The sequence below is a fragment of the Tripterygium wilfordii genome, chromosome 18 (genome assembly GCF_013401445.1).
Source record: "Tripterygium wilfordii isolate XIE 37 chromosome 18, ASM1340144v1, whole genome shotgun sequence".
Lineage (NCBI taxonomy): Eukaryota > Viridiplantae > Streptophyta > Magnoliopsida > Celastrales > Celastraceae > Tripterygium > Tripterygium wilfordii.
Window position 1 is genome coordinate 9,483,707 of NC_052249.1, and position 27,376 is coordinate 9,511,082.

Here is a 27,376-nt window from a genome sequence, read left to right on the forward strand (position 1 = left end):
TTTATGTACTTTTAATGTATTTATAAAAATTTGAAATTTTCATGGATTGTGCTTAACAAGGGGTGTATTAGAAATTTGGAGTGTGACTAACGCTCCCCTTGTATTAGAGTTCGAGTGTTGTATTTGGGTTCGGTTTAGAGTATTGGGCTTGGGCCCTAGTTGGGCCTTGCTTTCAGCCCTGAGTTTTTATTCCAATTTTATTTTCTTAAAACAGATGATAATATTTGGATCGCAAAAAACAAAAAAAAAAAAAAGATGATAATATGACAAAATTACAGTCATGGAGTGTTTGGTTCCACAGTGCGTGAACCTGTGGAGTCAATGCAAGAGACCTGCTTTAGTTCGCATTTTGCGATGGCGAGGTGGGTAAACACGTCCTCTCTTACGTTTGCAGCAAACTCTGGAAGTAAAAGAGCAAGCCGAATTATCTTTCGGCACTCTGGATGTTGATTTGTTTGTCAATATGCGGCATATAAAATATAGTTTTAGCTGTCACCGTTTGGAGTTTCATAAAGAAAGAGCAATCCAATTTGAGATCAAATGATCAATCACAGCCACCATCAGCGATAGAGAGAGAGAGGAGAAGAATAAGAAATGGGTTGGAAAGGGATATTAGGGTTTGAATATGGAATCGTTCAAGCACCATTGGGGCCTGATATCTCTGGTCCTGAGCTTGTAGCTGCAGTTGCTAATGCTGGAGGACTTGGGTTTCTCAGAGCCCCTGATTGGGTATGTTGTTTCCTTTGCTTTCATTCTTCCGGCTTCTCACTGAATTTGAGCGATCAGATTGAAGTGTGTTTCTCTTGAATTGTACTTGTCATGTATATGAAGATGCTTATGTGGGTGTTGACGTCTCTGTGGCCAAATTTTTATATAATTGAAAATCAGTAGATCACCCAGAATTGAGTTAAATTCTTATGGAGGGTTTTCTGTAAGGAATTTGAAATGGGCAGTACATAATTGGGGTTTACTGTCACTCAGAAATTCCACTTCTGCATCAATTCTGAAGCATGCAAATTAAACAGTGGGAAACAGGAGTAGGAAAATAAGTGAGCATACGCTCTTGATAATAGTCACATGACAGGAAATTAACTACTTTATATGACGATGCAATAAGTTAGAGTTTATGTGTTCTGGATTTGGTATATTTTTATTGTTCCTTTTCTTTCGTGATTGATGCTTGTCGTGGTGGTGGGAACAGCATAGAGGGATTCATTTTAATGATCTTTTACACTTGCTGTCCATTAATGTGTGGAAGAAAGTTGGTTTTCTCAAACACATTTGTACCAGGGAAATGGGTTACAATGATTCACTATTTTCTGTGAGCTTTTGATTGTTTTCATTGTATGAATTCACTTGTTGACGAAGTTAGTTTTCTCCAAACACACTGATGCCAGGAGTCACCGGATTACTTGCGTGGTCTGATAAGGAAGACACGTAACTTAACTGACAAGCCATTTGGGGTTGGAGTTGTTCTGGCATTTCCTCATGAAGAAAACCTAAGGGTTATCCTGGACGAAAAGGTTGCAGTTTTGCAAGTGTATTGGGGAAAGTGTTCAAAGGAACTTGTACTTGAGGCTCATCTTGCCGGGGTCAAGGTTGTTCCCCAAGTAAGTGTTATTTAATCACATTGGCTGGCTAAATAGAACTTTACTAGTGCAACAGGCAAGGGGCACTTGCCCCTGTAGTGGTGCTATTTTACGAACTTCGTTGTCATGAAGGGTTGGTTCATTGTAAAGTATAGGTACTTTGCATATTTGATAATTCTATTTGTGGTAGAACACATTTATTTGCCTTTCATATTTATATTGAGTGCAAGGATTATGCTAAACCACGTTCTTCTTGGCTGCTTAAATTATCGTGAGCGTGTGCCTTAATTACAGTTTTAATACAAAAATGATACTCTTCATCTCTTGCATGAAATGTTGCACAGCATTTAGTCCACCATGCAGGCATATATATGTGCTTTTAAGGAATGAAATTTGGGCAGTGAAGAAAGTTTAAAACTATTACCCTCGAAAAAAATATCCTTGATATTTAAGCGAACTACGTTTTTAGGGTAAGGCGCTATGTTAGGGACTCTCTGTCCATTTCCACAGCCTCATAACTTGGACTGCAAAACAGTTAGTGACCTTTCATTTTTATCGCATAGTATCTCATGAAGTGCATATTTTTCCATTGTAGGTTGGGAGTGCTGAAGAAGCAAGAGAAGCAATCAATGCTGGTGTGGATGCAATTATTGTCCAAGGACGTGAGGCTGGAGGACATGTAATTGGTCAGGTGTGAGTGCTTGTTCTTTTGAAAGTTCAATGATATGAGGATCATGTAATATTATAGGATAGCTCGTGTGCCTGTGGTGTCTAAAATGAGAAATAATATAATGTTACAAACTTTTCCCTTTTTCTTTTCTTGTTTTTGGAGCTGAAAAAGTTAACATTTTTAAAGAAAGAAGGAAAAAAGGTGAAGGAAAAAGTGACATATAGGAATGGTGTAGAAAAGGAAATAGAAGAGAGGTACGGAACAACTCTCATACATCTTCACACAGTAGGACTTGTGATTAAATTTTTGTTTCTAGATATTTTTTAATATTCATGTTAGAGAAAAACTGAATTTTTAGGCATGAAACTAGTGTTTCATGGGTACCTCAAAGAAACCCTAATAATTGAGCTCTTTTATGACTTAGATGACTGCTATTTACGTTCACCAATTAACTTTTCCTCATTGATCTTACTCACCAGTTCACAAGTTATGTTCAGCTTTTTTTCCCTCAATATTTTGAGAAATCTTTATTTGAAGTGTAAAAAAGATCATCCAAATAAAATTTTGATATGAATAAAGGACTATGTAATATTTGTTTCTAATTTGTGGTCTTATTGTAGAAAATACAATCACATGATGCATACCATATCATCATTTTTAGTAATATGTACAGATAGTGGAGACTATAAACTCTTGCCATTATCTAAAACTTTACTGAAGCATTCAATATTTATTATTGGACACTAGAGGTGATTAAGGGCAATGAACTTGAGATTCTTACAATTTTAAAGAGCTGACCTTAAGCTGGACAAAACATTTAAAGAAAGCCTTTATTAACATGCGTCATCTTTATTGGGAAAGACTTAAAGTGTTTGTGCAACCATTTTATGTTCTACATAATAGAAAGAGTCTCAATCGCCTTTTTAGGCATCCTCTTGTTACTAGTAAGTGAAGTTTATTATCATCAACCATTGGATCTTCCTCTGCTTGTTGGAAATAAAAGATAAATGACACCGTGCACAAGGCTCCCGTAGTGTGCTGGATCGGCGACAGACAAGATGTACACAGACCTTTCTCCGACGTAACATGTGAAGAGGTTGTTTCCAAGAATGAACCTACGACCTCTAGGTTGCACCCCTACAATTCTACAATCGGGTCACATGTTCTCGGTCCGTCCTCTGCTGGTTGGAAATAATTTTTAAGTTGACCCACTATTTATCTTTTTTTATATAGCGTGTCCTGTGATTTTCCTTCTTATGCCTTGGTCTCTTTCGTATATCATGTTTCATGCAAAAGGATGTGTTTAGTTTGATGAACTGTGTTCTACTGAAGAATGTTAAGACTTGTGGAATGATTATTGAAAAAGCATATGAAGTTAGTTCTCTCCATGCCTGTTAAGACTTGTGTATGCTCACTTGCCTCTCAGTACAAGCTGCTCAAGCTGGACCTTCATAAAATATATATTAGTTAAACTCGTGTTTCTTAACATTTTCAGGAGGGTTTGATTTCGTTGCTGCCAAGGGTAGTTGATCTTGTTGGGGACCACGATATACCTGTAATTGCTGCTGGGGGTATTGTGGATGCACGTGGTTATGTTGCAGCATTGGCTCTTGGTGCTCATGGTGTGTGTTTGGGTACAAGGTCTGAAATATTTGTTTCTTATGAAGCATACCTGGGGAAATTGTTTTGGAAATCCGGCTACATGTATCAAGTTAACATACCATATCTTATATTAAAAAAAAGTTTTAACATACCATACCTATGTAGAAAAGGTTTTTCAAGTTGCCACACAAGGAGGAATGTTATATTCCTTCTGAACAAAATTTATGTTGTTTCAAGTGTAGTAGTTTTTGGCGAAATCAGAAATGTAAAGTATTTTAAGTCTCCATTTGCATCTCTCGTTGGGTCTATTTGCCCACATTTTAGGTGGTTAATTTGGTGGAATTTTAATACTTATTTTTGCCTTAGCTGAATCTTTAAATTGGATTCTTGATCATTCATGTTACAGCTCCTCATTAATCTTCGAATTTTGTAGGTTCATGGCTACTGAAGAAAGCTATGCTCATCCATTATACAAGAGGAAATTGGTTGAACTGGACAAAACTGAGTACACAGATGTATTTGGCAGGGCAAGGTGGCCTAATGCACCACAACGGGCCCTTGTAACACCTTTCTTCAGTGAATGGAAACCGCTTCCTCATGAAAATGAGGTGAACCAGCCTGTCATTGGCCATTCGACAATAAATGGACAGGTGAAACTTTTTTTTCCCCGTTGTACTTAGAAAACATAAATTTCTATATCTTTTGGACATCTTTATTGTTTTATTCAGGATGGTTTAGCACTTCTATAACCCTAGAATTGATTATGTTCTATAAACTCTTGGATTATTCTATCACTCGAAGCTTCTGTGGCTATGCCCCATTTCCTTGTGTTCACACATTTTTTATTTTTTTCCTTGTAGGAAAAAGAGATTCACCGGTTTGCGGGTCCTGTTCCAAATGCAACAGCAACTGGTGATGTTGAGAGTATGGCAATGTATGCTGGCCAAGGTGTAGGCCTTATCAAAGAAATCATACCTGCTGGTGAAGTAGTTAGGAAACTTGTCGAAGGGGCTCAACTTTTGATCCGGCAGAAATTCACAGACACGAATTGAAGAACAATGATAAGGAGAAATTCTTACTTCAAAAGATGGATCAAATCTGTCAGAGACTTCTTTGTCGATCCGGGTAAGAAATTTTGAAGTTTTGGCTCTCTTTCAGGATGAGAGATCTCTCTTTGTTTATGGAATCAGTTGATATGTGTAAGAAACCAAAAGAATTATGATTGTATGTTTGTTTTTCGTGTGTTGAATAACTATATGTATCATGACAAGGCAAGCCCAATTATGATTGTATGCTTGTTGAGTATTCGATGTAGTGAGGTGAATTGAAGTTGGTATTCCCCTTCCCCACTTGCCTATTGGCAGAAATACACGCTACCATATAACCAATTATATTGTCTGTTTTGGGCTTATCGGTTTCCGTGAATATATTGGGTTTGCACGACTTGATTTTATAAAGTAAATAAATAAAATTAATTGGGCTTGATTTTTAACAACATGGTCGTGGGTTCAATTCCTACACATAATCTGCACATTGTAAAGTTTTACATAAAAAAATAAATCAGGGATTAGGATGATATAGAATTATAGATCAACAAAAAAAAAAAGTAAAAAGAAGAGAATCACGAATATTTCATATGGCACTCGTGTGTGGTATTTTATAGAGATTTTGAGTTCGAGTCTCCCCCCGACTCCATCCCCTCATGTAATCAAAAAAAAAAGAAGCAGCCCGTAGTAATTGGGCCCCAAAACCCTTCTCCTCTCCCACAAAACCAACAATTGAGCAAAGATCCTTATATAATAGAATATAATTGGGTTTGTTTGGGAATGCTGTAAGATGTTGTAAGGTGCGGTGTGGTGTTGTGAGTTATAAAACTGTGGTGCTGTGAGATGGGTTGAAACTCAAAAGACTGTTTGGCGCATCACTTTTAAAACGGTGGTGTGGTGCTGTGAGGTGCGTTTGGCGTATATAAATTACGGTTATATTAGATGACTAATAATATTAATATAAAATCACTTAAGGTTTACATTGTACATTAATCTAAAATAAAATAATTGACTTAATTTAATTACGTAGGACAATTCAACATATATTGTAAGTGTTTGGGAGTACTGTGAGGTGTGGTGAGGTAAAAAGCTGTGGTGCTGTAAGGTGAGTTGGAACGCAAAATTGTTTGGCGTGTCATAAAAAACTGTGATGCTGTGAAGTAACACAGTTGCAACACACTGTCAAACTCATACAATATAAAGATCCCACGGATGGTAGTCCATTCTTCCAATTCAACGACTAGGCGTATGCTCTGAACGTGCAAACAGGACGGCCCAGCCCACAAAACCCTTCTCCTCTCCCACAAAACCAACAGTTGAGCAAATTAATTAGGTGGCATTGCTTCCTCCTCAGGCAATTGTCTTCACACCGTTGTGTAGTGGGAATCAAATAAAGCAAAGCCCGCAACCAAAGACAGGAATTTGAGTTCCCAACTTTTTCCATGGAAAGAAAAGGATCTAATTCTCACACATGATAATTGGTGGAGGAAGGATATATATAAAGCAATGAACCCCCCCCCCCCCCCCAACTGCACTAAAAAGGAGATTTAAAATCAATAAAGCTACCTACAAGGAATATTAATTACATCAATAACTAACTTGCTATCTTCCATAACAAAATCTCTATTTTTTGTGGGACAGTTTTTTTGTCATGCTATATGGATTGACTTCCGAGAGTTCAAGTTAAAGCATATCTCGCAATTGGGATTCTAATAATGTTTTAAATACCAACCGGTATGTGTCGGTTCAACCGGGTGTCGGATTTCTCATCGATACGAATTAACCTAAAATATTATATTGTGTCATTTCGGTCCAAACCGATTGAACCAGCAAGTTTTAGAATTCTTTGAATTTTTCGTTGTGGTTTTCTTGTTGTACGAGTTAAAAAAAATATATGTTTAAAGAATATTGAGTAGGAAATCCTAAGCCTCAACCTCTAAAGCAGCGTATGATTTTCTTTACTCCTATCCTTTGCAATATATATATATTGTCTGTGTGCTGCTTGGTTCTTGAACCGGTTATATCGCATATCAGTCACTTGACCAGTATGATTCCGGTAGCGGTATTTAAAACACTGATTCTAACTAGAGACCGTAGTGTCCAAGCATTGGCTTCTTACCGCTGAGGCAACTTTTCGGAAGAATCTACTTGTATTGAGATGACATTTTTGCGGCAAAAAAAGAAAGAGGCTGGTCTGCCGGATACCATTATTCTTTCTCCATGGATGTTCCACCACCATTGAATTAATACACAGGTTGAGAAGTGGAACATAAATATGAGGCCTTTCGACTTCTTCATCATCAGTCATTGTACGTCCTCGTCCGAGTCAAGTGAAAAATGTTCAATAAGTATCCAACCAAATGCAACAACACAGAACTTCAAAGACATGAAATTCCAAATTCATCATCGTCGTTGTCATCAACAAATCAACAACCTCGTCGAAGCACGACGAAGTCATCATCATCATCAGGTAACAATCAAGAATGTCGCCGGGCCGAGTTTAAATCAAAAGGCAGCAGTAGTAGTAGTGACAGCGTGCAACTAACTGATCATCAGCAAACGCCGAGAAAGCGTGCGCTGCTTTGCGGAGTTAGTTACAGGGAGCGCAAATTCAAACTCAAGGGTACTATCAATGATGTTAACAACATCAAATCTTTGTTGACTGAAACTTTTCATTTTCCATCCGAGAATATCAGAGTCCTCACAGGTTCTTAACTTCTCCCTAACAACTATATATATATATATATCTCTTTTGCTCCAAAGCTAAGTTGCACCATAGATCTATGTTCTAATTACGCATTTTAAACCCATATATTTGTGAATCTTTCTTCGCAATGCCTTTTAGAAGAAAATAATTACTAATTGGATCAGTATTAATTAGTACATTGTTTAATTTTGTAATTGTTGCGATGATGAAATGACCGCGGACAAGTTATTGCAGAGCAAGAGAAAAATAAAGACAAGAGTCCGACCAAGAAGAACATTCAGAAATATTTGAAATGGCTTGTGGCCGACTGCCAGAAAGGGGACTCACTGGTGTTCTACTTCTCCGGGCACGGGCTGCGACAACCCGATTTCAACCAAGATGAGCAAGACGGGTTCGACGAAACAATCTGTCCAGTTGATTTCATGGAAGAAGGCATGATTCTTGACAACGAAATTAATTCCACCATTGTTCAGCCTCTCTCTGAGGGTGTCACACTACATGCAATTATCGATGCTTGTCATAGTGGAACCATGCTCGATCTTATACATATCTACGACAGAGAAAAGTAAGTATTCTAATCTAACGTTGCATCCAAATTCATAGGGCTTGTTGAAATTCCTAGCTTAAAACAGATAAAATCGAGTTTCTTACCAACAACAACGCGTTTTTTTAGAGGAGCTAACCACATCCCATAATAACTTTGCACGTTAAGCGTGCTTATGCGGGAGTACTATTGGGATAGGTGACCTCCTAGGAAGGGAAGGTCTTGCAGGCCCGATGTATCCATAGGAACTGAACAACCCAAAACGGACAATGTTGTTGATGTGTATGGGTTGAAAATTTATAATACGGTATCGAAGCATAGTCTCGATCTCGTTGAACTGGTCTCCATCTGTCCACTTGTTAGTTCTGACATAACCAAGCCCACAAGTGCGGGAGAGTGTGACGAATAAAAATGTCCCCCATTGCTTGGCTAAGCCAAGTGATATGGGTTTATATGAGCAAGGCCCCCTCACATGTATGAGCCCTTTTCCCTTAGACCCAAGTACCATTAAGTGAGACGGTTTATGGAGAAACAAGATGTGTGGGTCCAATGTAAACCAAAACGGACAATATCATGGATGTGAGTAGGATGAGATTTTCCACACAAACACATTAAAGATATTGCTCATTGGGTCGTCTTCAATGTGGGATTTTTTGTTTTGACACACCTTCGCTGACAAGAGGACAGGTAAAGACTCATTCAACTGGACCAATAAGTTGCTCCGAACACATTGAAAATATTGTCCGCTCTGGACCACATGCCTGCACGAATTTCTTCTTCATGGGACGTCACCAATGGTTCTTAGACCCATGAAAAAACGTCTTCAACGTGATAGAAGTTGAACTTTGCTTATAAATCACTCGGTTGAGTTATATATGTCAGACCGATGCGACATTTTTAGTCATGGCTGAATGCAGTTTGAGATGTTTATATTGTGTAACTAATGATTATATATATGTGTGTGAATGCAATGCAAACTGAACAGGAAGAGGTGGACAGATAACCGCCCTCCAAATCAATCAATATGGAAAGGTACAAAAGGTGGATTAGCAATCTCCATTAGCGCTTGCGAAGATCATGAATTTGCTGCTGATACCGCTGTAGGACTCTGGTCTCTTTATATTTCTCATTGTAGGTCTTGATGAGTACATGAGAATATATATATATATATATATATATATATATATATATATATATATTATGTTTTGCATTATTAACACACAACTATGCAGGCTTTGAGTGCAGGAGCGACAATGAATGGTGTAATGACATTCTTTTTAGTACAAATAGTGAAGGAACATCGTGGATTAACTTATGAAGCTTTGCTCGACTTGATAAACAAGAGAATCGAACAAGCTAACTTAGAAGGTTGTGCTCTAGCCAAGTTAATCAGAAAATTGTTTCGCGGCAACAGAATAATACAGGTCAGTCCTAATTATTTTTAACCGAGAAGAACAACATTTTCTCTTTGAACATCCGATATGGGCCTAAACCAGCACCTGACAACAGGACAAATTGGACTAAAACCAGCACGTGACCACAAGAGTATTGTTCTCAGTGAGAATCATACTCAAGACTTTCCGAGTCCATACGCGGCCACAATGTTTATTTATTTATATTTTTGTTTATATATAAGTTGTTTTCAACTAATGTTAGAATCATAAATTTGGAAAATGCATGCATGCAGCGACCTCAACTTTCGGCTTCAGAGCGCTTTGATGTTACGCAAAAACATTTTGATTTATAGCCACAAAGCTTCTCAAGGGTCTCTCCAAAGCACCAACCATGAAGAGGAGTCTCTTCTTGTTTTTCATTCTGCCAACACATCTAATTAATAACAATATTGTGTGTTGGTGTTTGTTAAGAAAGAAATACAATATTTATAAAGAGTACAATAAAAGAAAATAAAAGATAAAATCATGGTCAAATTTATGTTTGAATTTTGGTGACAATGTTTCTAAATTTCAGAATTTTTTTTGCCTTGTAATTTAGATAATTTTATGAATCAATTAGAAAAGGAAGTTCATAATTCTTATAGTGGTACTCATATTCTTTTTTTTTTTTTATAAGCAATGGTACTCATATTCTTAGTTCAATTACTCATATTCTTAGTTATAATAATTGAAATAATTCATCAGATGGGCCTATTAATTACATGTTCAACAGATGAATCCAAAGAAATAGTATCAGACAGTACCACTAATGCACTGCATTAGTGGCGTTCCTAGGGCGGGCGAGACGGGCGGTCGCCCATGCCCCCAAATCCCTTGGTCTCATATTTTTGAAAATGCTAAACTATTAATAATATAGTAGTTATAAGAAATGTTAAATAAATTAGCTTTATTTTCTATTGAAAATGATTTGACGGAAAAAGTTTATTAAACCAATATAATTGGTGATTTTACATTTCGAAATGCTACAAAATTCATATTTTTAAGTGATAGACAGCATTAAATTTTTTTCTCAACATGGCCCATTTTTTAAATTTCGCCCAGGGCCCCTAAAGATTCAGGTACGCCACTGCATTGCATTCGTCATGAGAATCTTCATATAGTATTTTCAACAAGTATCTCGCCAAGAAAAAATAACTCGATCGAGCGGTATCAAAAGACAAGGAAAACAGGGTAAAAGTTCAGTCTCTCCAAGTCTCCAAAACAGAGGAGAAATGTTCATGTACAGAAGTGAGTTATTTTTTTTGCCTAAACGTTGTATACAATTGGCACCTGACATGCTTCGAACACTCGAGTCTCTAAGATGCATAATTGAAGATAAATTTGGCATGGTATAGAATTGCTTCATGCATGATAAAAATCATTGTTATGGAAATCAAAATATGCGACAACAGTATTGTAGTGAACACTATCCTAGCCAAACTCCTCCTTCGCTGATAGAGATGAGGTCCGCCTAAATCAGTAAATCTCCTCTGTGATCCGGCTACCCTAACTCTGAAAACAAAAAAGATCAGCGAATCCGACGGTCGTTGGACGATCGAGGCCACTCCGACGCTCAAGTAAGTCTCCAAGATTATCACTAGCCTAAAAATAACAATTAGAGCTTAAACTTTACCTTGAGTGTCTCTCCTATTTATAAAATGAATGATTTGAGTGCCTACTAGCCTAGTTCGGCGAATTAGCCGAGATTACCAAATCAGCTACATGATTTGGCAGCCTATCATGGACGAAAATCATGGGGCATTAAATATAGCTAGGTCAGCATCTCTTATGTGCACAATAAGCTTGTGTCACTTGTCCATCTTGAATTATTCCCCTACATTTACACCCAAAAGCCCGTTTGACTTATCTGGACTGGATTTTGTTACGTGTACCAGAGGATGTCGTTCGGATACTGATCTTTATTCAATCAAGACTTCAACTTAGTCTCCGTGCTGCTACAAATTTATCTTGAGATCTATTCGGCCAAGATTCCTCTTATGCCAGGATTAATTGTAGTGTGTACTCTTGTGTAGTTGTGTCGCTTCTTTTCCTATAAATACATGACTTCCATGTGTGTTGCACATTAGACACCAAATACTTCGAGATAGAGAGAGAACAATAAGGTAAATGGTTGAACTGGCATGCTGTTTGGCTCGGTTATGCCAACTCCACCTTAGACGTTCGCAGTCGCATACCTAGTTATAGCGCACTTGTTTGACCGCCCCAACTATTCGGCCGCCCCAGTTCTGCCAGCACAGATTCATCTGCCAACGTAGGTTGGCCCACCCAATTTGTCTGCTCCCAAGTTTGGTCGCGCCAAGTTGGCACGTTCCCAGTTCGGCCGGCATTAGGTCGGTCCACCAGTTGGGCCCAAGTTTGGTCAAGCTAGGTCGGTCCACCAGTTCAGCCCGCCCAAGTTGGGTCGACGCTAGGAAGGCAGTTCCCTAGTTGGGTTGACGTCAAGTCGATCCACTAGTTCGATCGGCGCTACCCGATTTCAGTCTGTTGCGGTCCATTTCATGCAGCAAGGTTGGTCGGCCACACTCTGTTGGTCCTTGCCCTGTTGGACCCCTATAAATAGTGAGATTTGTCTTTCGAATTGCTATTTCGTAGAACTGCTTTGCACTTGCAAGAACTTTTGACTGCTGGACTTTCTTTTGGATCAAACCCCTACAGTAAGTCTCTTGCCCCGATTCTTCTTGATTGGGATTATGCTTTGATCCCATGGGCAAGTATTTCATTTTTGCTAGAGATTTAGTGGAGCTTCATGGATAGACAAATATCTATGGTTTTCCCGCCAATTGTGAGTTCGGCTCGAGGAGGGAGATCCTCCAATTGGATGGGTTAAGTTTCTCATAGTTGTCTTGATTGGGATTATGCTTTGATCCCATGGGCAAGTATTTCATTTTTGCTAGAGATTTAGTGGAGCTTCATGGATAGACAAATATCTATGGTTTTCCCGCCAATTGTGAGTTCGGCTCGAGGAGGGAGATCCTCCAATTGGATGGGTTAAGTTTCTCATAGTTGTCGTGGTTGAGCGTCCTACAATTCCCTCTATTCAGGTTCTTCAAAAAATGTCTTTGCTTTATTCGGCCTTACACGTCATCAACTCAACTCAAACTTTTATAGAATTGTTAATGGTATATATGTTCTTAACCAAGTTTATGGACTTGATCTTAAGCTTACCGCTCTTGAGAGAATTTACGCTTTGAGCCACGGTAAACAGAATAAATAAATTCCACCTTCTTCCTAGTAGGAAAGAAAGGCAGCTCATCCATTGTTTTCCCTCCTCTACTAAGCATAGCGAGGAGTTTTTTTTATCAGAGGACCTGACTACGAATTTGGGCCTGACAGAGAGAATAGCCCGACTTTTTCCATTAAAAGAAAAGGATCTAATTCTCGTACACATGATAAGGTGGAGGAAGGATAAAGCAATGAACCCCCCACAGCAATAAAAAGGAGAATTCAAATCAATAAAGCTACCTACAAGAATATTAATTAGATCAATTCCTAACTTGTTGTCTTCCATAACAAAATTTCTACTATTAGTGTGACATTGTTTTGTCATGGTATATGGATTGACTTCAAGAGTTCAAGTTAAAGCATATCTCGCAGTTTTTTTATTCCTCACATCTTTTAAGTCGGCTGAGTGAGTTTGATTCCCTATTGGGATTCTACTAATGTTTTAAATATTGACCGGTATATATCGATTCAACTGGGTGTCAGATTTCTCACCGATACGAATCAACGTAAAATACTAGGAGGTTGTGTCATTCCGGTCAAAACCGATTGAACCGGCAAATTTTAAAATTCTTTTAATTTTTCGTTGTGAGTTTTTGTGTTGTACTAGTTCAAAAAAAAAAAGCCAAAATAGTATTGAATTTGGGCACTCATGTAAGAAATCCTAAGCTATAACCTTTAAAGCAACATATGATTTTTTGTTACTCCTATCCTCTGAAAAAAAAAAACAATTATTTTTTATCTTTGTGCAACAACCGGTTATACCGCATATCAATCACTTAATCGGTATGATCCAGATAACGGTATTTCTAACTTGAGACCGTAGTGTCCCAGAATTGGCTCCTTTACCGCCGAGGCAACCTTTCGGAAGCATCTACTTTAAATTGACCCATTGATGACATTCTGAGGCTGGATACCATTATTCTTTCTCCATGGATGTGCCACCACCATTTAATTAATACACAGGTTGAGAAGTGGAATATAAATGTGAGGCCTTTCAACAACTTCTTCTTCTTCATCATCGTCTGTCATCGTGGTTGTCAAGTGAAAAATGTTCAGTAATTCTCGAACCAGATGCAGCAACACAGAACAGCAACCATGTCTAAGGTATGAAATTCCAAATTCTTCATCAAATAATCAAGAGCGTCTTCGTGCTTGCACGACGAGATCATCATCATCATCAGGTAACAATCAAGAACGTCGTCGCCGGGCCAAGTTTAAATCCAACAGCAAAGGTAGTACTGACAGCCTGCAACTAAATGATGATCATCCGAGAAAGCGTGCGCTGCTTTGCGGAGTTAGTTACAGGCAACGGAAATTCAAACTCAAGGGTACTGTCAATGATGTTAACAACATCGAATCTTTGCTGATTACCACTTTTCGTTTTCCACCGGAGAATATCATCGTCCTCACAGGTTCTTAACTTCTCCCTAATACTTGATACATATTTATCTATTTGTTGGATTTCAGTGTTCGTTTTCTTGATTAAACATTGATTTGATCGTAATCATAGTTTCTGCTTGGGTTTCAACCCTTAATAGTTGGGCTGAGGAGGAATAAAGTTGTGGGGACCCGATGTATCATCGGAAACTAGACAACGCAGAACGGTTAATATTGTTGGTGTGTATGGGATTGTGGATTTATAACATGGTATCGGAGCAATTCAATCCAAATGGACATGACCTCCACTCTACTTGTTGTACCTAACATAACTCAACCCATAATTCCCCTTAATTAAGGCTAAGCCCACCCCTTAAAATAAACAAGGCATTTTCCTAGCTCGAGTGAATTGGACTTTGACCCATAGACTTCGACTCTTAATAGTTGGGCTAAGGAGGAGTAAAATCATGCAGGTTCAATGTATTCTCCGGAACCGGACCACCCAGGGCTAGCCCACCCCTTAACATAAATAAGGCTTTTTCCTACCCTAAGTGAGTTGAGTTTTGATCCATGGGCTTCAGCCCTTAGTAGCTGGGCAAAGCAAAAACAAAGCCATGCGAGCCCAATATATTCTCGGGAATCGGATTACCCAGATAATAATATTGTTGGTGTGTATGGGGTATAGATTTACAACAATTAATAAGATGAAAATTGATTGAATCGTTATCAATTAGTAGATTGCAAAATTTGAAATTGTTGGAATGAGCCGATGCTGCAATGACCATGGACAAGTTATTGCAGAGAAAGAGCAAAACAAAGATCTGAGTCCGACGAAGAAGAACATTCAGAGATATTTGAAATGGCTTGTGGCCGACTGCCAGAAAGGCGACTCACTGGTGTTCTACTTCTCTGGGCACGGGCTCCGACAACCTGATTTCAACCAAGACGAGCAAGATGGGTTCGACGAAACAATCTGTCCAGTTGATTTCATGGAAGAAGGCATGATTCATGACAACGAAATTAATTCCACCATTGTTCAGCCTCTCACTGAGGGTGTCACACTACATGCAATTATCGATGCCTGTCATAGTGGAACCATGCTCGATCTTATCCATATCTACGACACAGAAAAGTAAGTATTCTAATCTAACATTGCATCCAAATTCATAGGGGAGTTGTTGAAATTCCTAGCCCAAACACATTGAAAATATTGTTCGCTGGGTCGTTATTATTGTTATGAGTATAAACGCGTCTTCAGAGGAGCTGGGTTTTGTTTATAAAGCAAACGACTAGGTAATGTCAGTTCAAAGTGGAATTTTTAGTCTTCACACTTATGGGTTGGGTTAAGTCAAACCCAACAAGTGGACAAGTAAAAACTCATCTAATTGGAACAAAACTTTGCTCCAAAAACATTGAAGATATTGTTCGCTCTGAACCACAGGCTTGAAACGAATTTGTTCTTCATGGGTCATGTTCTTAGGCCCATGAAAACATATCTTCAATGTGAGAAGACCTGGACTTCACCGATAAACCATTCAGTTGAGTTATGCCAGATCAATGTGAGATTTTTAGTCTTGATAGAGATTATATCTATATATGTGTGAATGCAATGCAAACTGAACAGGAAGGAGTGGACAGATAACCGCCCTCCCAATCCATCAATATGGAAAGGTACAAAAGGTGGATTAGCAATCTCCATTAGCGCTTGCGAAGATCATGAATTTGCTGCTGATACCACTGTAGGACTCTGGTCTCTTTACATTTTTCATTGTAGCTCTTGATGAGTATATATATATATTATGTTTTGCATTATTAACACAGAACTATGCAGGCTTTGAGTGCAGACGCGACAATGAATGGTGTAATGACATTCTTTTTAGTACAAGTAGTGAAGGAACATCGTGAATTAACTTATGAAGCTTTGCTCGACTTGATAAACGAGAGAATCGAACAAGCTAACTTAGAAGGTTGTGCTCTAGCCAAGGTAATCAGAAGATTGTTTTGCGGCAACAGAATAATACAGGTCAGTCCTAATTATTTTTTAATTATTTATTTTTTTTGATAACTCTCAATCTCACCGCTTTTTTGGCATTCGATATGAGCCTAAAATCCGACCATCAGGCTTGCACTCAAGCTTCCCATTTGATGATAAAGTAATTTTGACCAAAACCCAATGTGTGACCATAAGGATATTGTTCCCAATGAGAATCAAATCATGACCTTCCGAATCCATAGGTGGCCACAAAGTTTATTTATTTATATTTTTATTTATACATAAGTTGTTTTCAAGTAATGTTAGAATCATAAACTTGGAACTGCATGCATGCAGAGAACTCAACTTTCAGCTTCAGAGCGCTTTGATGTTGCGGAAAAGCATTTTGTTTTGTAGACACAAAGCTTCTCAAGGATCTCTCCAAAGCACCAAACATGAAGAGTCTCTTCTTGTTTTTCATTCCACCAACACATATAATTAACAACAATCTTGTGCATTTGTATCCCCTATACAAATATATATATATATATATATATATATATATATAAGTAAAAATGTGTCAGTGTTTGTTAAGAAAGAAATACAATATTTATAAGAGTACAATAAAAGAAAATAAAGATAAATCATGGTCAAATTTATGTTGGAATTTTGGTGACAATGTTTTCTAAATTTCTGAATTTTTTTGCCTTTCAATTTTTATAAATTTAGATGAGAACTATTTGCACCTCTCATTTAACTAAGTACACCTCATTCTAAATAAACCCCAACCAACAACATAACATTTATGAATACACCCCAATTTCATTTTTTTCTAAAAATATCATCTACACCCCTCAATCTAGCCGGAAAATCAATTCAGATTCGGCGACCGGTTTGGATCTCGGTAGCATATCAACATGGAAATCCTTAGCAATGCTCTAATGGCTTCATATCTCAGTCGCAGATTTGCAACCAATCTCAAATCCTTCTCAAACACCACCACTTCAAATCCTTCTCAAACACTAATATGACTAAAATCAGACGCCACATGCATACATTCTGACCTTAGTGTCCACTTTGGGCTTCAAAATATCATTCTTTCTAGTCTTTGGAGAGTTCTAGGGTTTAGCAGAGGGCTTTAACGTTTTGGAGAAGGAGGACAAAGGGATTGAGGGAAACAAGATTTGGTAGGGTCAATGGAGGTGTGGTTAGATTGAGGGTTTTTAATTTTTGGAGTGTACTTAGCTAACTCTAGGGTGCAAATAGTTCCCGTCATATATTTATGAATCAATTAGAAAAGGAAGTTCATAAATTTATGAATCAATTAGCTAACTCTAGGGTGCAAATAATCCTCATCATAAATTTATGAATCAATTACAAATGGATCTAGACTCTTCCAATCACAATTTTTCTTGTTTGTTTTATGCAACCAAATACATAGGCCCTTAAATCAATAAGACCCTAGTCGGCCAAACAAGGAATTATTGAGATTCTGAGAATTTAACACCATGTTTGCAATTAAACAGCTTCTATAACGAACCCCACAAGCCTAAGTGCCAAACCCATTTAGCCAGGAAGAGACACATAGCACATCAATCATTCAAATATAACAAATAAAAACACTGATCCAGTCACGCAGATAAGGAGATATTAGAGATGGGAAGCCGAAAGTACCTTACAATCTCTTGCCAAGAGAATAGAGAGCAAACCGGCCTTGAAGACAACAATAGCGAGATGTGGAGTTCAGATGGGGCAAGTTCTTTGGATTCAAACTCTCAATTTAATCTATCGTATGAGGTTTTGGGTAAAGAGTTGGGCCAATTAGAATTTAATTTGTATTTAAAATTATTGGGCTTATTTTGAGATTTGAGTATTTTATTGTATACTAGTAATTTTTTGCCCAAATTTGAGGCCCAGATTTGGGGGAGGATAGCAGCAGGTTGGTGGACTGACCAGTATAAAACTTATCAAACGATGTGAACACGAAACCAAAAGAGAAGTTCCGTTGGGAGTTGGGAACGTTCCCCAGTTGCAATGCACACGAATCCACATAGTGGATTCCAACTAGTTTTCTAGCCAAACATGACTAAAATTGAATCCTATGGAAAAATTGTCCGCATGGCATATGAAAACCTAAATAGTACAACTCACAACACACAGAACCGCTATTTTACTTGAAATTGGTTGAAGAATCACAGGTACCCCTTTCATACTGCATTTTGAAACCTGAACCTCCCCATTGGGAACTAAATTACCCATCTGAGCCAGTTAGTGGTGCAGTAGATAAGCAACAGAAAACCAAGATCTCACCTTGGATAGCCTCTGTGCAACGGAGAAGATATTCTCTAGCATAATCACATCTCAGATATGCCTTCACATTCTGCATAGCAATGACGAAGTTCCTTTCTTAATTCATAAATATAGTAAATGTATACAGCTGTGGGTGAAAAACTTCACACTACCTCATTCCAACAAACAACAATAAGAAGCCTAAGAATTGTTTGATGAGCTTGTCATTAGCTATGTAGAATGTAAAGATGCTATTAGAATGTCAACATGCATGTATTTCCCAATCAGTGTGTCTGACAACAAATTACAGGTGCATTTAATGAAGTAACTGAAGCATATGAAAATCCACCATGTTAAGATATCACCTTGCATTCCTTTATTGATCGGTGTGTCTGACAGCAGATGACAGGTGCATTTGATGTTACAATCATAGTATATCGAAATCCACAGTATTTTAATTTTCTTCTAGTAAAGTTGTACCTGCTACCACATACTAAGGGGTGGAAGTGCAACATAAATGGATATGTGACATGATAAGCCAACAGCAAACAACTGAAGACCCGAATCATTCACCCAACTGTAACCTCAACATCTAATAAGTTGTACCATTAGCATACATGATTGACCCCTCAAGAAACCCAACAAAGAATTCTGAGAATATGTTGAAGTATATTAGAGGGCGTGAAGAGATTCAAGGAAGATTTTATACATCTGGTAATAACGAGATTCTATTCCATGATTTACAGCAACAGTGAGCAACAGAAGTGGTAAAGTTCAGTTTCACACTTGAGTTCCGGTCTTGACTTTAACAAGCATACGTTTACTAGTAATTTGATTACCTGACAAGCTACATCCCACAGTGAAACTAATTTTACCACAATATCATATACGGAGTTCTACTTGAAGAAACAGTTGACAATAACAGAGAGAAGCAAAATTAAGCAAAGCAGGCCACATTTTTGGTACCAAAGCGGATGGCAAAAATAAACGGACTTAAAAAGTGCAGGAACAGAAAAATTAATGTTTCACAACAAGCACTGAATATCACAAAGTTCGACTCGTCACCTTTTTATCAAGTGATATTGCCCTATTGCAGTCATCTTCAGCTTCTCGAGAACTGCATACAGTGAAATCAACAGTAAGAACCATTTTAATGCACAATAACCCAGGGAAGGATGACATGTTAAAAAAAATAAAGAAATATCAGACCATGCTAATTCTATAAGCTGCAGCACAGTTGCCATAGTAAGTTGCATTACTCCCATTTAATTTAATAGCTTCACCGTAATAATTGAATTCACAGCCTTATTCCATTGCGTTCCCTTAAATGCAGCATTTCCCTATATAAAAACTAGCCAGTTATCAGAATTATAAAAAAGCTCACAACAGCCGTTTTGTTCTCTTTCTTATGCCTTTTTCTTTCTTCCTTCAAATCGATGTAAATGTAGCTTCAGAGCTCAAGCAGAATGGAAAGCTCTAGTGCAATCCTACATGGGAGTGGAAACTTTTAACAACAATCAAATGAGAAATCAAGTATACTGCAAAGAGAACACATGACGAATAGATACATAAAGCAACCAAGAGCCAGATTTTGTAAGTAGCCCACTGCGAAAGACCATCCTAGATGCAAACTGAAAAACGGTGGTGTAGAAAACCAGCACAAGCATATAAATGGGAATGGCATAAGAATTTCAAGTCCCCAAATGAGAATCATATCAAGTCAAATGAGATTACTATGACTGAAGAGACATTGATACAACAATCCTTCAATTGCATTCAAGCAAAGTTGAAAGTGATAAACCTAAAGATAAACAGACAGCACAAAGAACTTAGGCTTCCATTTTACTTCAATGATTTTCCTTGTTTCTTCTCTTAATAATCTAAAACCAAGAAACATCTTCAATCGCTTGCACGCTAACCTGGCCTTCAAAACTGAAGGAAAAGATAGGAGAGCGGGAAGGAAATGATGAGATCAGGCAATTAGCTGCAGCATATCCAACTGACTACCAACCAGTTAATCCTTAGATAAGGTGCTATAAAATCCCACTTAGAGATCATGGTGGAGTACTACTGCTTCATATCAAAGTATAATAACCCGTAGTTGGTGAGGCAAGAGCAGGGTGAGAAAGGATACTGACACCATGAGAATATATTACTTTATGTAAAAGGTAAGCAACTCCCTACCCAAGGCTCCCGCAATGGGCAGGGTGGGGATGGGTAGGATATACGTGGACCTTACTCCCACATAATATGTGGATAGACTGTTTCTTGGAATTGAACATGTGACCTCTAGGTTGACTAAGCCAAACAAATTCGCACATGACAAATCCCAAACACCACATTCCTAGATCACACAGAAAGATTCATGTCCATACCACTAAGAGCTTAAAATAAATGGGTTCAAGGAATTTAGCCCACAAGACCTTACGCAAAAAGTGCTCGCACATGTACCTCTTGAGCATGTATCAATGATAGCATGGTAAACAAACTCTAATATAACACAGAACTATTGGTTTTTATATTATGAAAAAAAAAATGTATGAATCCATTTCTCACAAACCTACCTTCTCTTTCAAGAATGCAGAAGCATCCATATTTCCATTGGTGTCTGGCAATACTGCTGAATTGGACACAATGCCTACTTGCTCTTGAAGAGGTGAGTATATATCCAACAAGGTATCAAGCAGAAATTTGTCTGCCCCATGGAATGATATCAATGAAACAGATACAGGAAACTCGCCATGCTTACCCAATGGAATTATCATCTAGCAATGAAATGTAGAAACAATCAAAGAATTAAGCAAAGAAACGTGAACCAAGGTAGTTCAATAGTTTGGATGAAAGTTATCATGCAACTTGATTACCTGACAGCAACCAGACATGCTTGCAATGCTCAATAGAACCAAAGCTCGATCACGAAACTCAGTAGAATAACCCCTCTTCAAATTACTCTTCAATGAGGAATCCACAACTGTGGGAATTACTAATATTCCATTATCCTGGAAACGAAGAGAGTACACATATAAAATATAAGAACTGCCTGGTAATCTTCAATATATGGAAATGGTCACTTGATTTTGTGTCACAAATGTTTTTTTTTTTTTTTTTTGAGAAGATTGTGTCACAAATGTTAATATGCATACATAATCCAAAAGTATGCAGCACAAGAAAAGGGAAGAAAAAGAAAATTGAAAGCGAGTTAGCAAAATATGGGAAGTATATAAATCTCCTTAAAAGATGATTTGTTCATATTTGAACTATGATTCCTGAGTTTCAATGGAGCACCACACTAAGCGCGGTTTGTCCTCCATGTCAGATAATACACTGCAGACCGGTCCAGGGGACCTTACTAAGGGAAACATTTTCAACATAAAAACCTATGAATAGTTTCTCCTCATATAGTCCACCAAAGAAATAGAAATCTTGCAGAATTTCCTCCTTGGTGAATTGTTGTCAAGGTAAGTGCTTTCCATAACATGTAGCCCAACAATAAAAGCACACTTGGTCATTTCAGTCAACTGAAAATTAATGATTACTAAGAAAAAAAATAATGCCACACTTCCCATCTACAATTTGTTTAAAGTATATCATCCACAGTAGTTTCACCTTAATTTTTCTCATCAATTATAATTTAGCAAAAAAAATAAATCAAATAGCACGTTGAGTGACCAGGCACGATATAATTAGCACCCTGCCACCACTGTGGATCCTTCTACACTATGTGTTGTTTCCTTCAAATACTAGACACACTAACAACAACTGAAACTTTCATTGCAAGAGAAATAACATCATGCTACTCAAAAGCTTGCACATTCAAGAATAAAGAAAAACAATTGCACAATTGGAAAGACATGACTATCTCGGTCAAATCACAACAACAATTTGCCACAAGTAGGGTTTACCTTCAATAAACTTTGAAAAGCTGCTCGCATCTCAGTCCTGACTTTATACAGACCTTTGATGGACCCAGGCGTAGAGTTAACTGCTGCAGTCACATATTCAGAGATATCAGATGCTAACCTGGGTTTTACTGATTTAATCCATTCCTCATGGTTTGTTTTGAATTCATATCTGAAAGGCATCAACAAAACATTGCGTATGTTAGTCAGAATGGAAACAAGGGTTAACAGAAGACAAGAAGGTTTAAACTTCTTCAAGTCTTCAATTGCAAAGATCTTGTCAATGTCAAGTACACAAAAAACAGAAAGAAAATGTTCAACCCTTGAACATTCATGAAATAAAAGATCATCTATCAACAGGAAGAAAATGGTTCAAAGAGTAGAGCACATCAGAATAAGTTGAATGTTTTTGCTAAAACCTGCTAAACAATACTCACTACAGACAAACTCTTTTTTGAGGCTAAAAGCTATAACCTTAATGCATACGACATAGATCATCACTTGATTCCAAAAGCCACTCCTGTTAAACAGTTTACATCATGTTCACCCAATACAATGGACCTGTGGTTTTAATGAACTCTTACATTTAGGGTGTCTATCTTTTGCAGCAGCAATATATTGTAAATGAGGACTTACCTACATTCAGCCACAATAGATTGTAAAAGCTTCATTATCAAAGCTCAACCTTGAAAACATAAAGAAAACACAGAAAAGAAGGAAAACCAAGCAACAGCCAACAACTAATATTGCGTAATGGGAAGATTCTTCCATTGTCGTTAACCAACCTATATGGAACTCAGAAACTCTAAGCATCAGTGTACCTCATAAATTCCCAGATTTTGTTGAGTATGTAGAACGTCTCCAACAAAACCAAACAGGTAAGAGTGGAAAACTTTTCATATTAGCTCTAGTTCATGCTCGTCTGTAGTTTTCTCCAACCTCCCCCCCCCCCCCCGGTTTTATGGTAGGGCAGGAGGAAGGGGGAAGGAGAGGAGTATTTCCATACCTTGTTGGAGGGTGGGAAGGTAATTACCAAAGTTCCCCACAACCTACAAATAAGTAAACTGTAGTGATAATGTACAACAATCACTCTAGGCCTGTTGATATGACAGTCTCCCTCTCCCCCATTATAAGGGAAAACTCATTAAGCTGCATCATAAAGCAACCATTTTAGAAACTTATAAGGAAAATATTTCTATGCTCTCTAAACATATTCACAAACCAATCAAATGCACTTAAGAGGAGCCATGAAAAACAATCAAATATTTGTAACCTTACATAAAAACTTTGACTTATCATTAACCAGCCACCTGTCGGCATCAGTCAGATTATTCATTTTAGAAAAATGTTGCAAATTCACTAGAGGACTTGTGAAATTGTATAGTTCCTTCAAAAGAAAGCAGAAGTCTCTTAACATTAAAAAATTATCAGATAAAAATAGAAAAGAATTATGAAAATTCAGTAACTTATTATAACTGCAGTTGATGTGACAGCATGATGCATCAGCCGATTGCTGTTACCAATATGTTTGTACTCATGTGCACTATACACATGCAACACAAAATCATCCTTAAATACCTTTGCAGTGAATCCATCACAGAAGATAGAGCTCTCAAGGCAGATGTTCCATTCTGCATGCTGGCTGCTGGTTCATGAAAACCTTTTAAACTTGGAATATTTGAAGCAATATACTGGCCAAAATTCATATGCTGTGGAGGCTCATCTGTGAAATCAATGAAAAAGCAAGATAACTTCAACACCTTTAATTATTACTACATTATTTTTCATCAAGACGTACTTTGTATAATCCCGATAAAATTGTCTTGCAGAAACTACAAACTTTGTAATAGAAGTACGGAACTGTGTTACTGCAAAAAGATATGATGAATAATTGAATATATAATCATAAAAAATAAAAACAGAATCCTGCGACATACACCCAGATAGATTTTCGATTGTTTTGCTAACAATATCTGCTGTCTTCTGCTTGGGAACCTTTGAAAGCTGAAACAGGTCATCAGCAAAAATAAAGCATCTTGTCCTTCTAGATTCCAGTGCATTCAGCCGCAACAGAACATGTCCAACATGATGTAAAGTTGATGGATCACGAGTAAACCATCCTGAAAGATGCAAGTAATAGAATGACCAATTGACCAGAAACCGATAAACATTTTTGGAACAAGGCAAAATGTCCACCATAACTATCTAAAAATGCCAGCGTCAATCCATTAGCATAATATTATTCATTGTCTGACGGTAGATTCACAGTCAAATGCAAAAACAGTTCTCACCATTTCCACCCTTTTTTTTCAATTCACTGTAACTCGAGATAGAGCTCCACCGCTGGTGCAAAGCACTACTTTTCACTTTTCAAAGAATACAATATATAACTTGATGATAAGTAACATTCTTTATATGACTTTAGGGCAAAGGTGAAGCATAATGAAGGACATCATCAATCACAAGTCTAATTCCTGCAACATAATTTACGAAAAAAAAATTTAAAAACCTATATCACAGGCCAAAAATTTACATTTTAGAGAATTACAAATATATGGCATACCAACAGTGTCTAAGCTCTGTGAATTTGGCAGAACTCCAATTGTAGAGATAGCCCTATGTGATGGTCGAAAGCCAAGGATACCACAAAATGATGCTGGAATTCTCAATCCTCCCGTTGTATCAGTACCTATAATACCATTAGAGCATCAAACAATCAGAAAGTACAAAATGAGAGAATCAAATTAGTTAGCTCTATTATATTTAAGTAGATTAGTGATAAAATTTATTAAACACAACCACCACCTCCAACAATCAAAAAGGGGAGGAAAAAAAATATTAAGGCAACAACCTGTGAGGGTGTAGGAGTCAATTCCTTAATAACCTAGGAGCTGTAAATACAAAGAGAAGCTTAAGTTACTTAATGCTCTTCTAAATCTATTACTTCAAGAATTTGAAATCACCATTAAAAAAATGTCCACTTCACACCGAACTGGTAACAAAACGGAATCAGAAACATTGTAGAGGGTTACCCACACTGCCCATTACATATGGTCAGTACAATACAAAAACGGTTAGCAAAAGATTTTCCATTTGCAAATTAAAACAGACTAATGCAACTTACCAAGAGCAAAGTCAACAAGTTCAGCAGCAACGACAACGGCTGAACCACTTGAAGAACCTCCAGGGACATATGACGGCATTTGAGGATTGACAGGGGTTCCATAATGCATATTCTCCCCAGTTACTCTGATACATAAAGGAGAAGACGTGTTCACTAATTATAACATATCTTTCCTTAAAGCAGATTGAGGAAACATAAGGGCTTACCCTAACCCCAATTCATCCATTACAGTCTTTCCAACACAAGTAGCTCCATTCCTCAACAGAGCAGTCACCGCAACTGCAGTTTTGTCAGCCACCCCATGTGTTCTCTCCCAGTCTGGATTCCCAAATCCAGTTACATAATCCTTTACATCAAAGCTGCAAAAACCCACCGGAAAAGTGTAATTAGAACCACATAAAAAAGTGAACACTACATATATAAAACATGGTACGTAACACAACGCTTTGTACAAGCACGTTAAACACTCACAACTTCACAAGCACAGGTAAACGCATATGCATAAATATATAGATACAGGTTTCATTGATAAATAAAACAAAGATAATCCACGAACATGTCACTGATGGCAAATGTAAGGCCGGCAAGAGTCTGCTTGGCGGCGGGAGGAGGAAGCTGAGGGAAGGGGAGAATCTCGAACCGCTTGATGAAAGCACCGAAATCCTTCCTCAGCAAGGCCTTGGCATTGCGTTTCCGCCTCTGCGTCTCTGCCAATATTACAATCCCCGCCACGCTTACGCCGATCACCACGGCCCATACCTTCGGATTCGACGCATTCACCTTGATCAGCTTCAAAGCCTTTGACATAGATAAAGGGTTCGAAAATTTCAATATATGTGTCACATGGAGAGGGAATCGGGAATTGCAGAGAAATAGAGGTTGTTTAGAGCATCCACAATAGAGACGACTAGTTTCAAGCACTACAGCATCCTCATTGGACTAGGTTTGAAGTCTTTGGATTATGTTAATCTCAATACATTTAGGGTTAAAAGCCACGTGGACATAAAATCACTCTATAAATTTTGGACGAATTTTTGTCATGCTCAACGTATGGAGCCCAACTAATTTGTTGAATGCTAAACCACTCCGTTTCTTTTTATCCAAGTTACTTTCATTTTTCTTTGTGAGTTTCGGGAACATCCGTCCGACATCCTCATCTATGCATAATGTTCACTCAATCAATCATCAAACACGGGTTAATACAATTTGTGATCATTGAAAGATGGTCCGTGTTTCAATTTGACCACCGAACTTTTAATTATTCCAAATTAATCCTGACAGTTTAATTTGTGCCGATTAAACCACTCGGGTAGAATTGATCAATTTTGATCAATCAACCTGTTGAGGTGACAGATTGACCGTTAAATCATTGTTGTTAAGTGGAAAATCATATCCAATGTGGATATTACTAAATTTTTGTTCAAAAAATTTAAAGGTGGTCAAATAATTGTAATACACATAATCCCAACCATTTTCAAACAAAATTTAGTCTTCTTCAACCACCTCTACCTAAAAACCCTAATTCACCATAAGCGCCATCGCCTCCCCTGTTCTTCAACCACCGAACTCGACCCACTCAGTCCGATAGTCAATCAATACAGTCCGTTCTCGCCTGAGTTAGACCCCCGGAACTAGACCCACTCTGTCCCCTTAGAAAATGGGTCTGTTGCAGATCAGGGAAGAAGGCTTGAAGAGCAGAGATAGGTCTGGATTGGTATCAAAATCAGGAAAGAAGGCTTGGAGAGCCAGGATGGGTTTGTCGCAGATCTGGGGGAGGTCTCTTCTTCCTTACTTTGTAGCAGATCTGAGTTTGTTTTGAAATGGGTTGCATGATTACTTCGAACCGTTTGTCGCAGATCAAGAGCTCGATGCGGCGTCAAT

At 37.8% G+C, this 27,376-nt stretch overlaps 3 protein-coding genes and 1 pseudogene across 3 annotated transcripts; 3 read left to right on the plus strand and 1 right to left on the minus strand.

Annotated features, from left to right (window-relative positions):
• The first annotated feature begins 321 nt into the window (after positions 1-321).
• LOC119983877 (NADH:quinone reductase-like) lies at positions 322-5,210 on the plus strand. Its single transcript, XM_038827608.1, has 6 exons — positions 322-729; positions 1,398-1,610; positions 2,185-2,280; positions 3,755-3,900; positions 4,295-4,511; positions 4,722-5,210. The coding sequence occupies exons 1-6, from the start codon at positions 595-597 to the stop codon at positions 4,911-4,913; spliced, it is 999 nt and encodes a 332-aa protein (XP_038683536.1). The 5' UTR covers positions 322-594; the 3' UTR covers positions 4,914-5,210.
• A 2,016-nt stretch (positions 5,211-7,226) lies between these two features.
• LOC119983873 (metacaspase-1-like) lies at positions 7,227-10,090 on the plus strand. Its single transcript, XM_038827605.1, has 5 exons — positions 7,227-7,614; positions 7,849-8,179; positions 9,144-9,258; positions 9,391-9,582; positions 9,846-10,090. The coding sequence occupies exons 1-5, from the start codon at positions 7,245-7,247 to the stop codon at positions 9,903-9,905; spliced, it is 1,068 nt and encodes a 355-aa protein (XP_038683533.1). The 5' UTR covers positions 7,227-7,244; the 3' UTR covers positions 9,906-10,090.
• Positions 10,091-13,725: 3,635 nt separating this feature from the next.
• Positions 13,726-16,710, plus strand: LOC119983875 (metacaspase-1-like). Its single transcript, XM_038827606.1, has 5 exons — positions 13,726-14,246; positions 15,013-15,343; positions 15,836-15,950; positions 16,043-16,234; positions 16,541-16,710. The coding sequence occupies exons 1-5, from the start codon at positions 13,883-13,885 to the stop codon at positions 16,598-16,600; spliced, it is 1,062 nt and encodes a 353-aa protein (XP_038683534.1). The 5' UTR covers positions 13,726-13,882; the 3' UTR covers positions 16,601-16,710.
• Positions 16,711-18,160: 1,450 nt separating this feature from the next.
• On the minus strand, positions 18,161-26,431 carry LOC119983870 (annotated as a pseudogene).
• Between the last annotated feature and the right edge of the window lie 945 nt (positions 26,432-27,376).

Bases quoted from the DNA above. Each gene is read 5' to 3' on its own strand.
- LOC119983877 (XM_038827608.1), top strand. From the start codon at position 595: ATGGGTTGGAAAGGGATATTAGGGTTTGAATATGGAATCGTTCAAGCA. The intron at 730-1,397 runs GTATGTTGTTTC...CACTGATGCCAG, and splicing joins TTCTCAGAGCCCCTGATTGG to GAGTCACCGGATTACTTGCG. The intron at 3,901-4,294 runs GTCTGAAATATT...CGAATTTTGTAG, and splicing joins GGTGTGTGTTTGGGTACAAG to GTTCATGGCTACTGAAGAAA.
- LOC119983873 (XM_038827605.1), top strand. From the start codon at position 7,245: ATGTTCAATAAGTATCCAACCAAATGCAACAACACAGAACTTCAAAGA. The intron at 8,180-9,143 runs GTAAGTATTCTA...CAAACTGAACAG, and splicing joins CATATCTACGACAGAGAAAA to GAAGAGGTGGACAGATAACC. The intron at 9,583-9,845 runs GTCAGTCCTAAT...GCATGCATGCAG, and splicing joins GCGGCAACAGAATAATACAG to CGACCTCAACTTTCGGCTTC.
- LOC119983875 (XM_038827606.1), top strand. From the start codon at position 13,883: ATGTTCAGTAATTCTCGAACCAGATGCAGCAACACAGAACAGCAACCA. The intron at 15,344-15,835 runs GTAAGTATTCTA...CAAACTGAACAG, and splicing joins CATATCTACGACACAGAAAA to GAAGGAGTGGACAGATAACC. The intron at 15,951-16,042 runs GTAGGACTCTGG...AGAACTATGCAG, and splicing joins AATTTGCTGCTGATACCACT to GCTTTGAGTGCAGACGCGAC.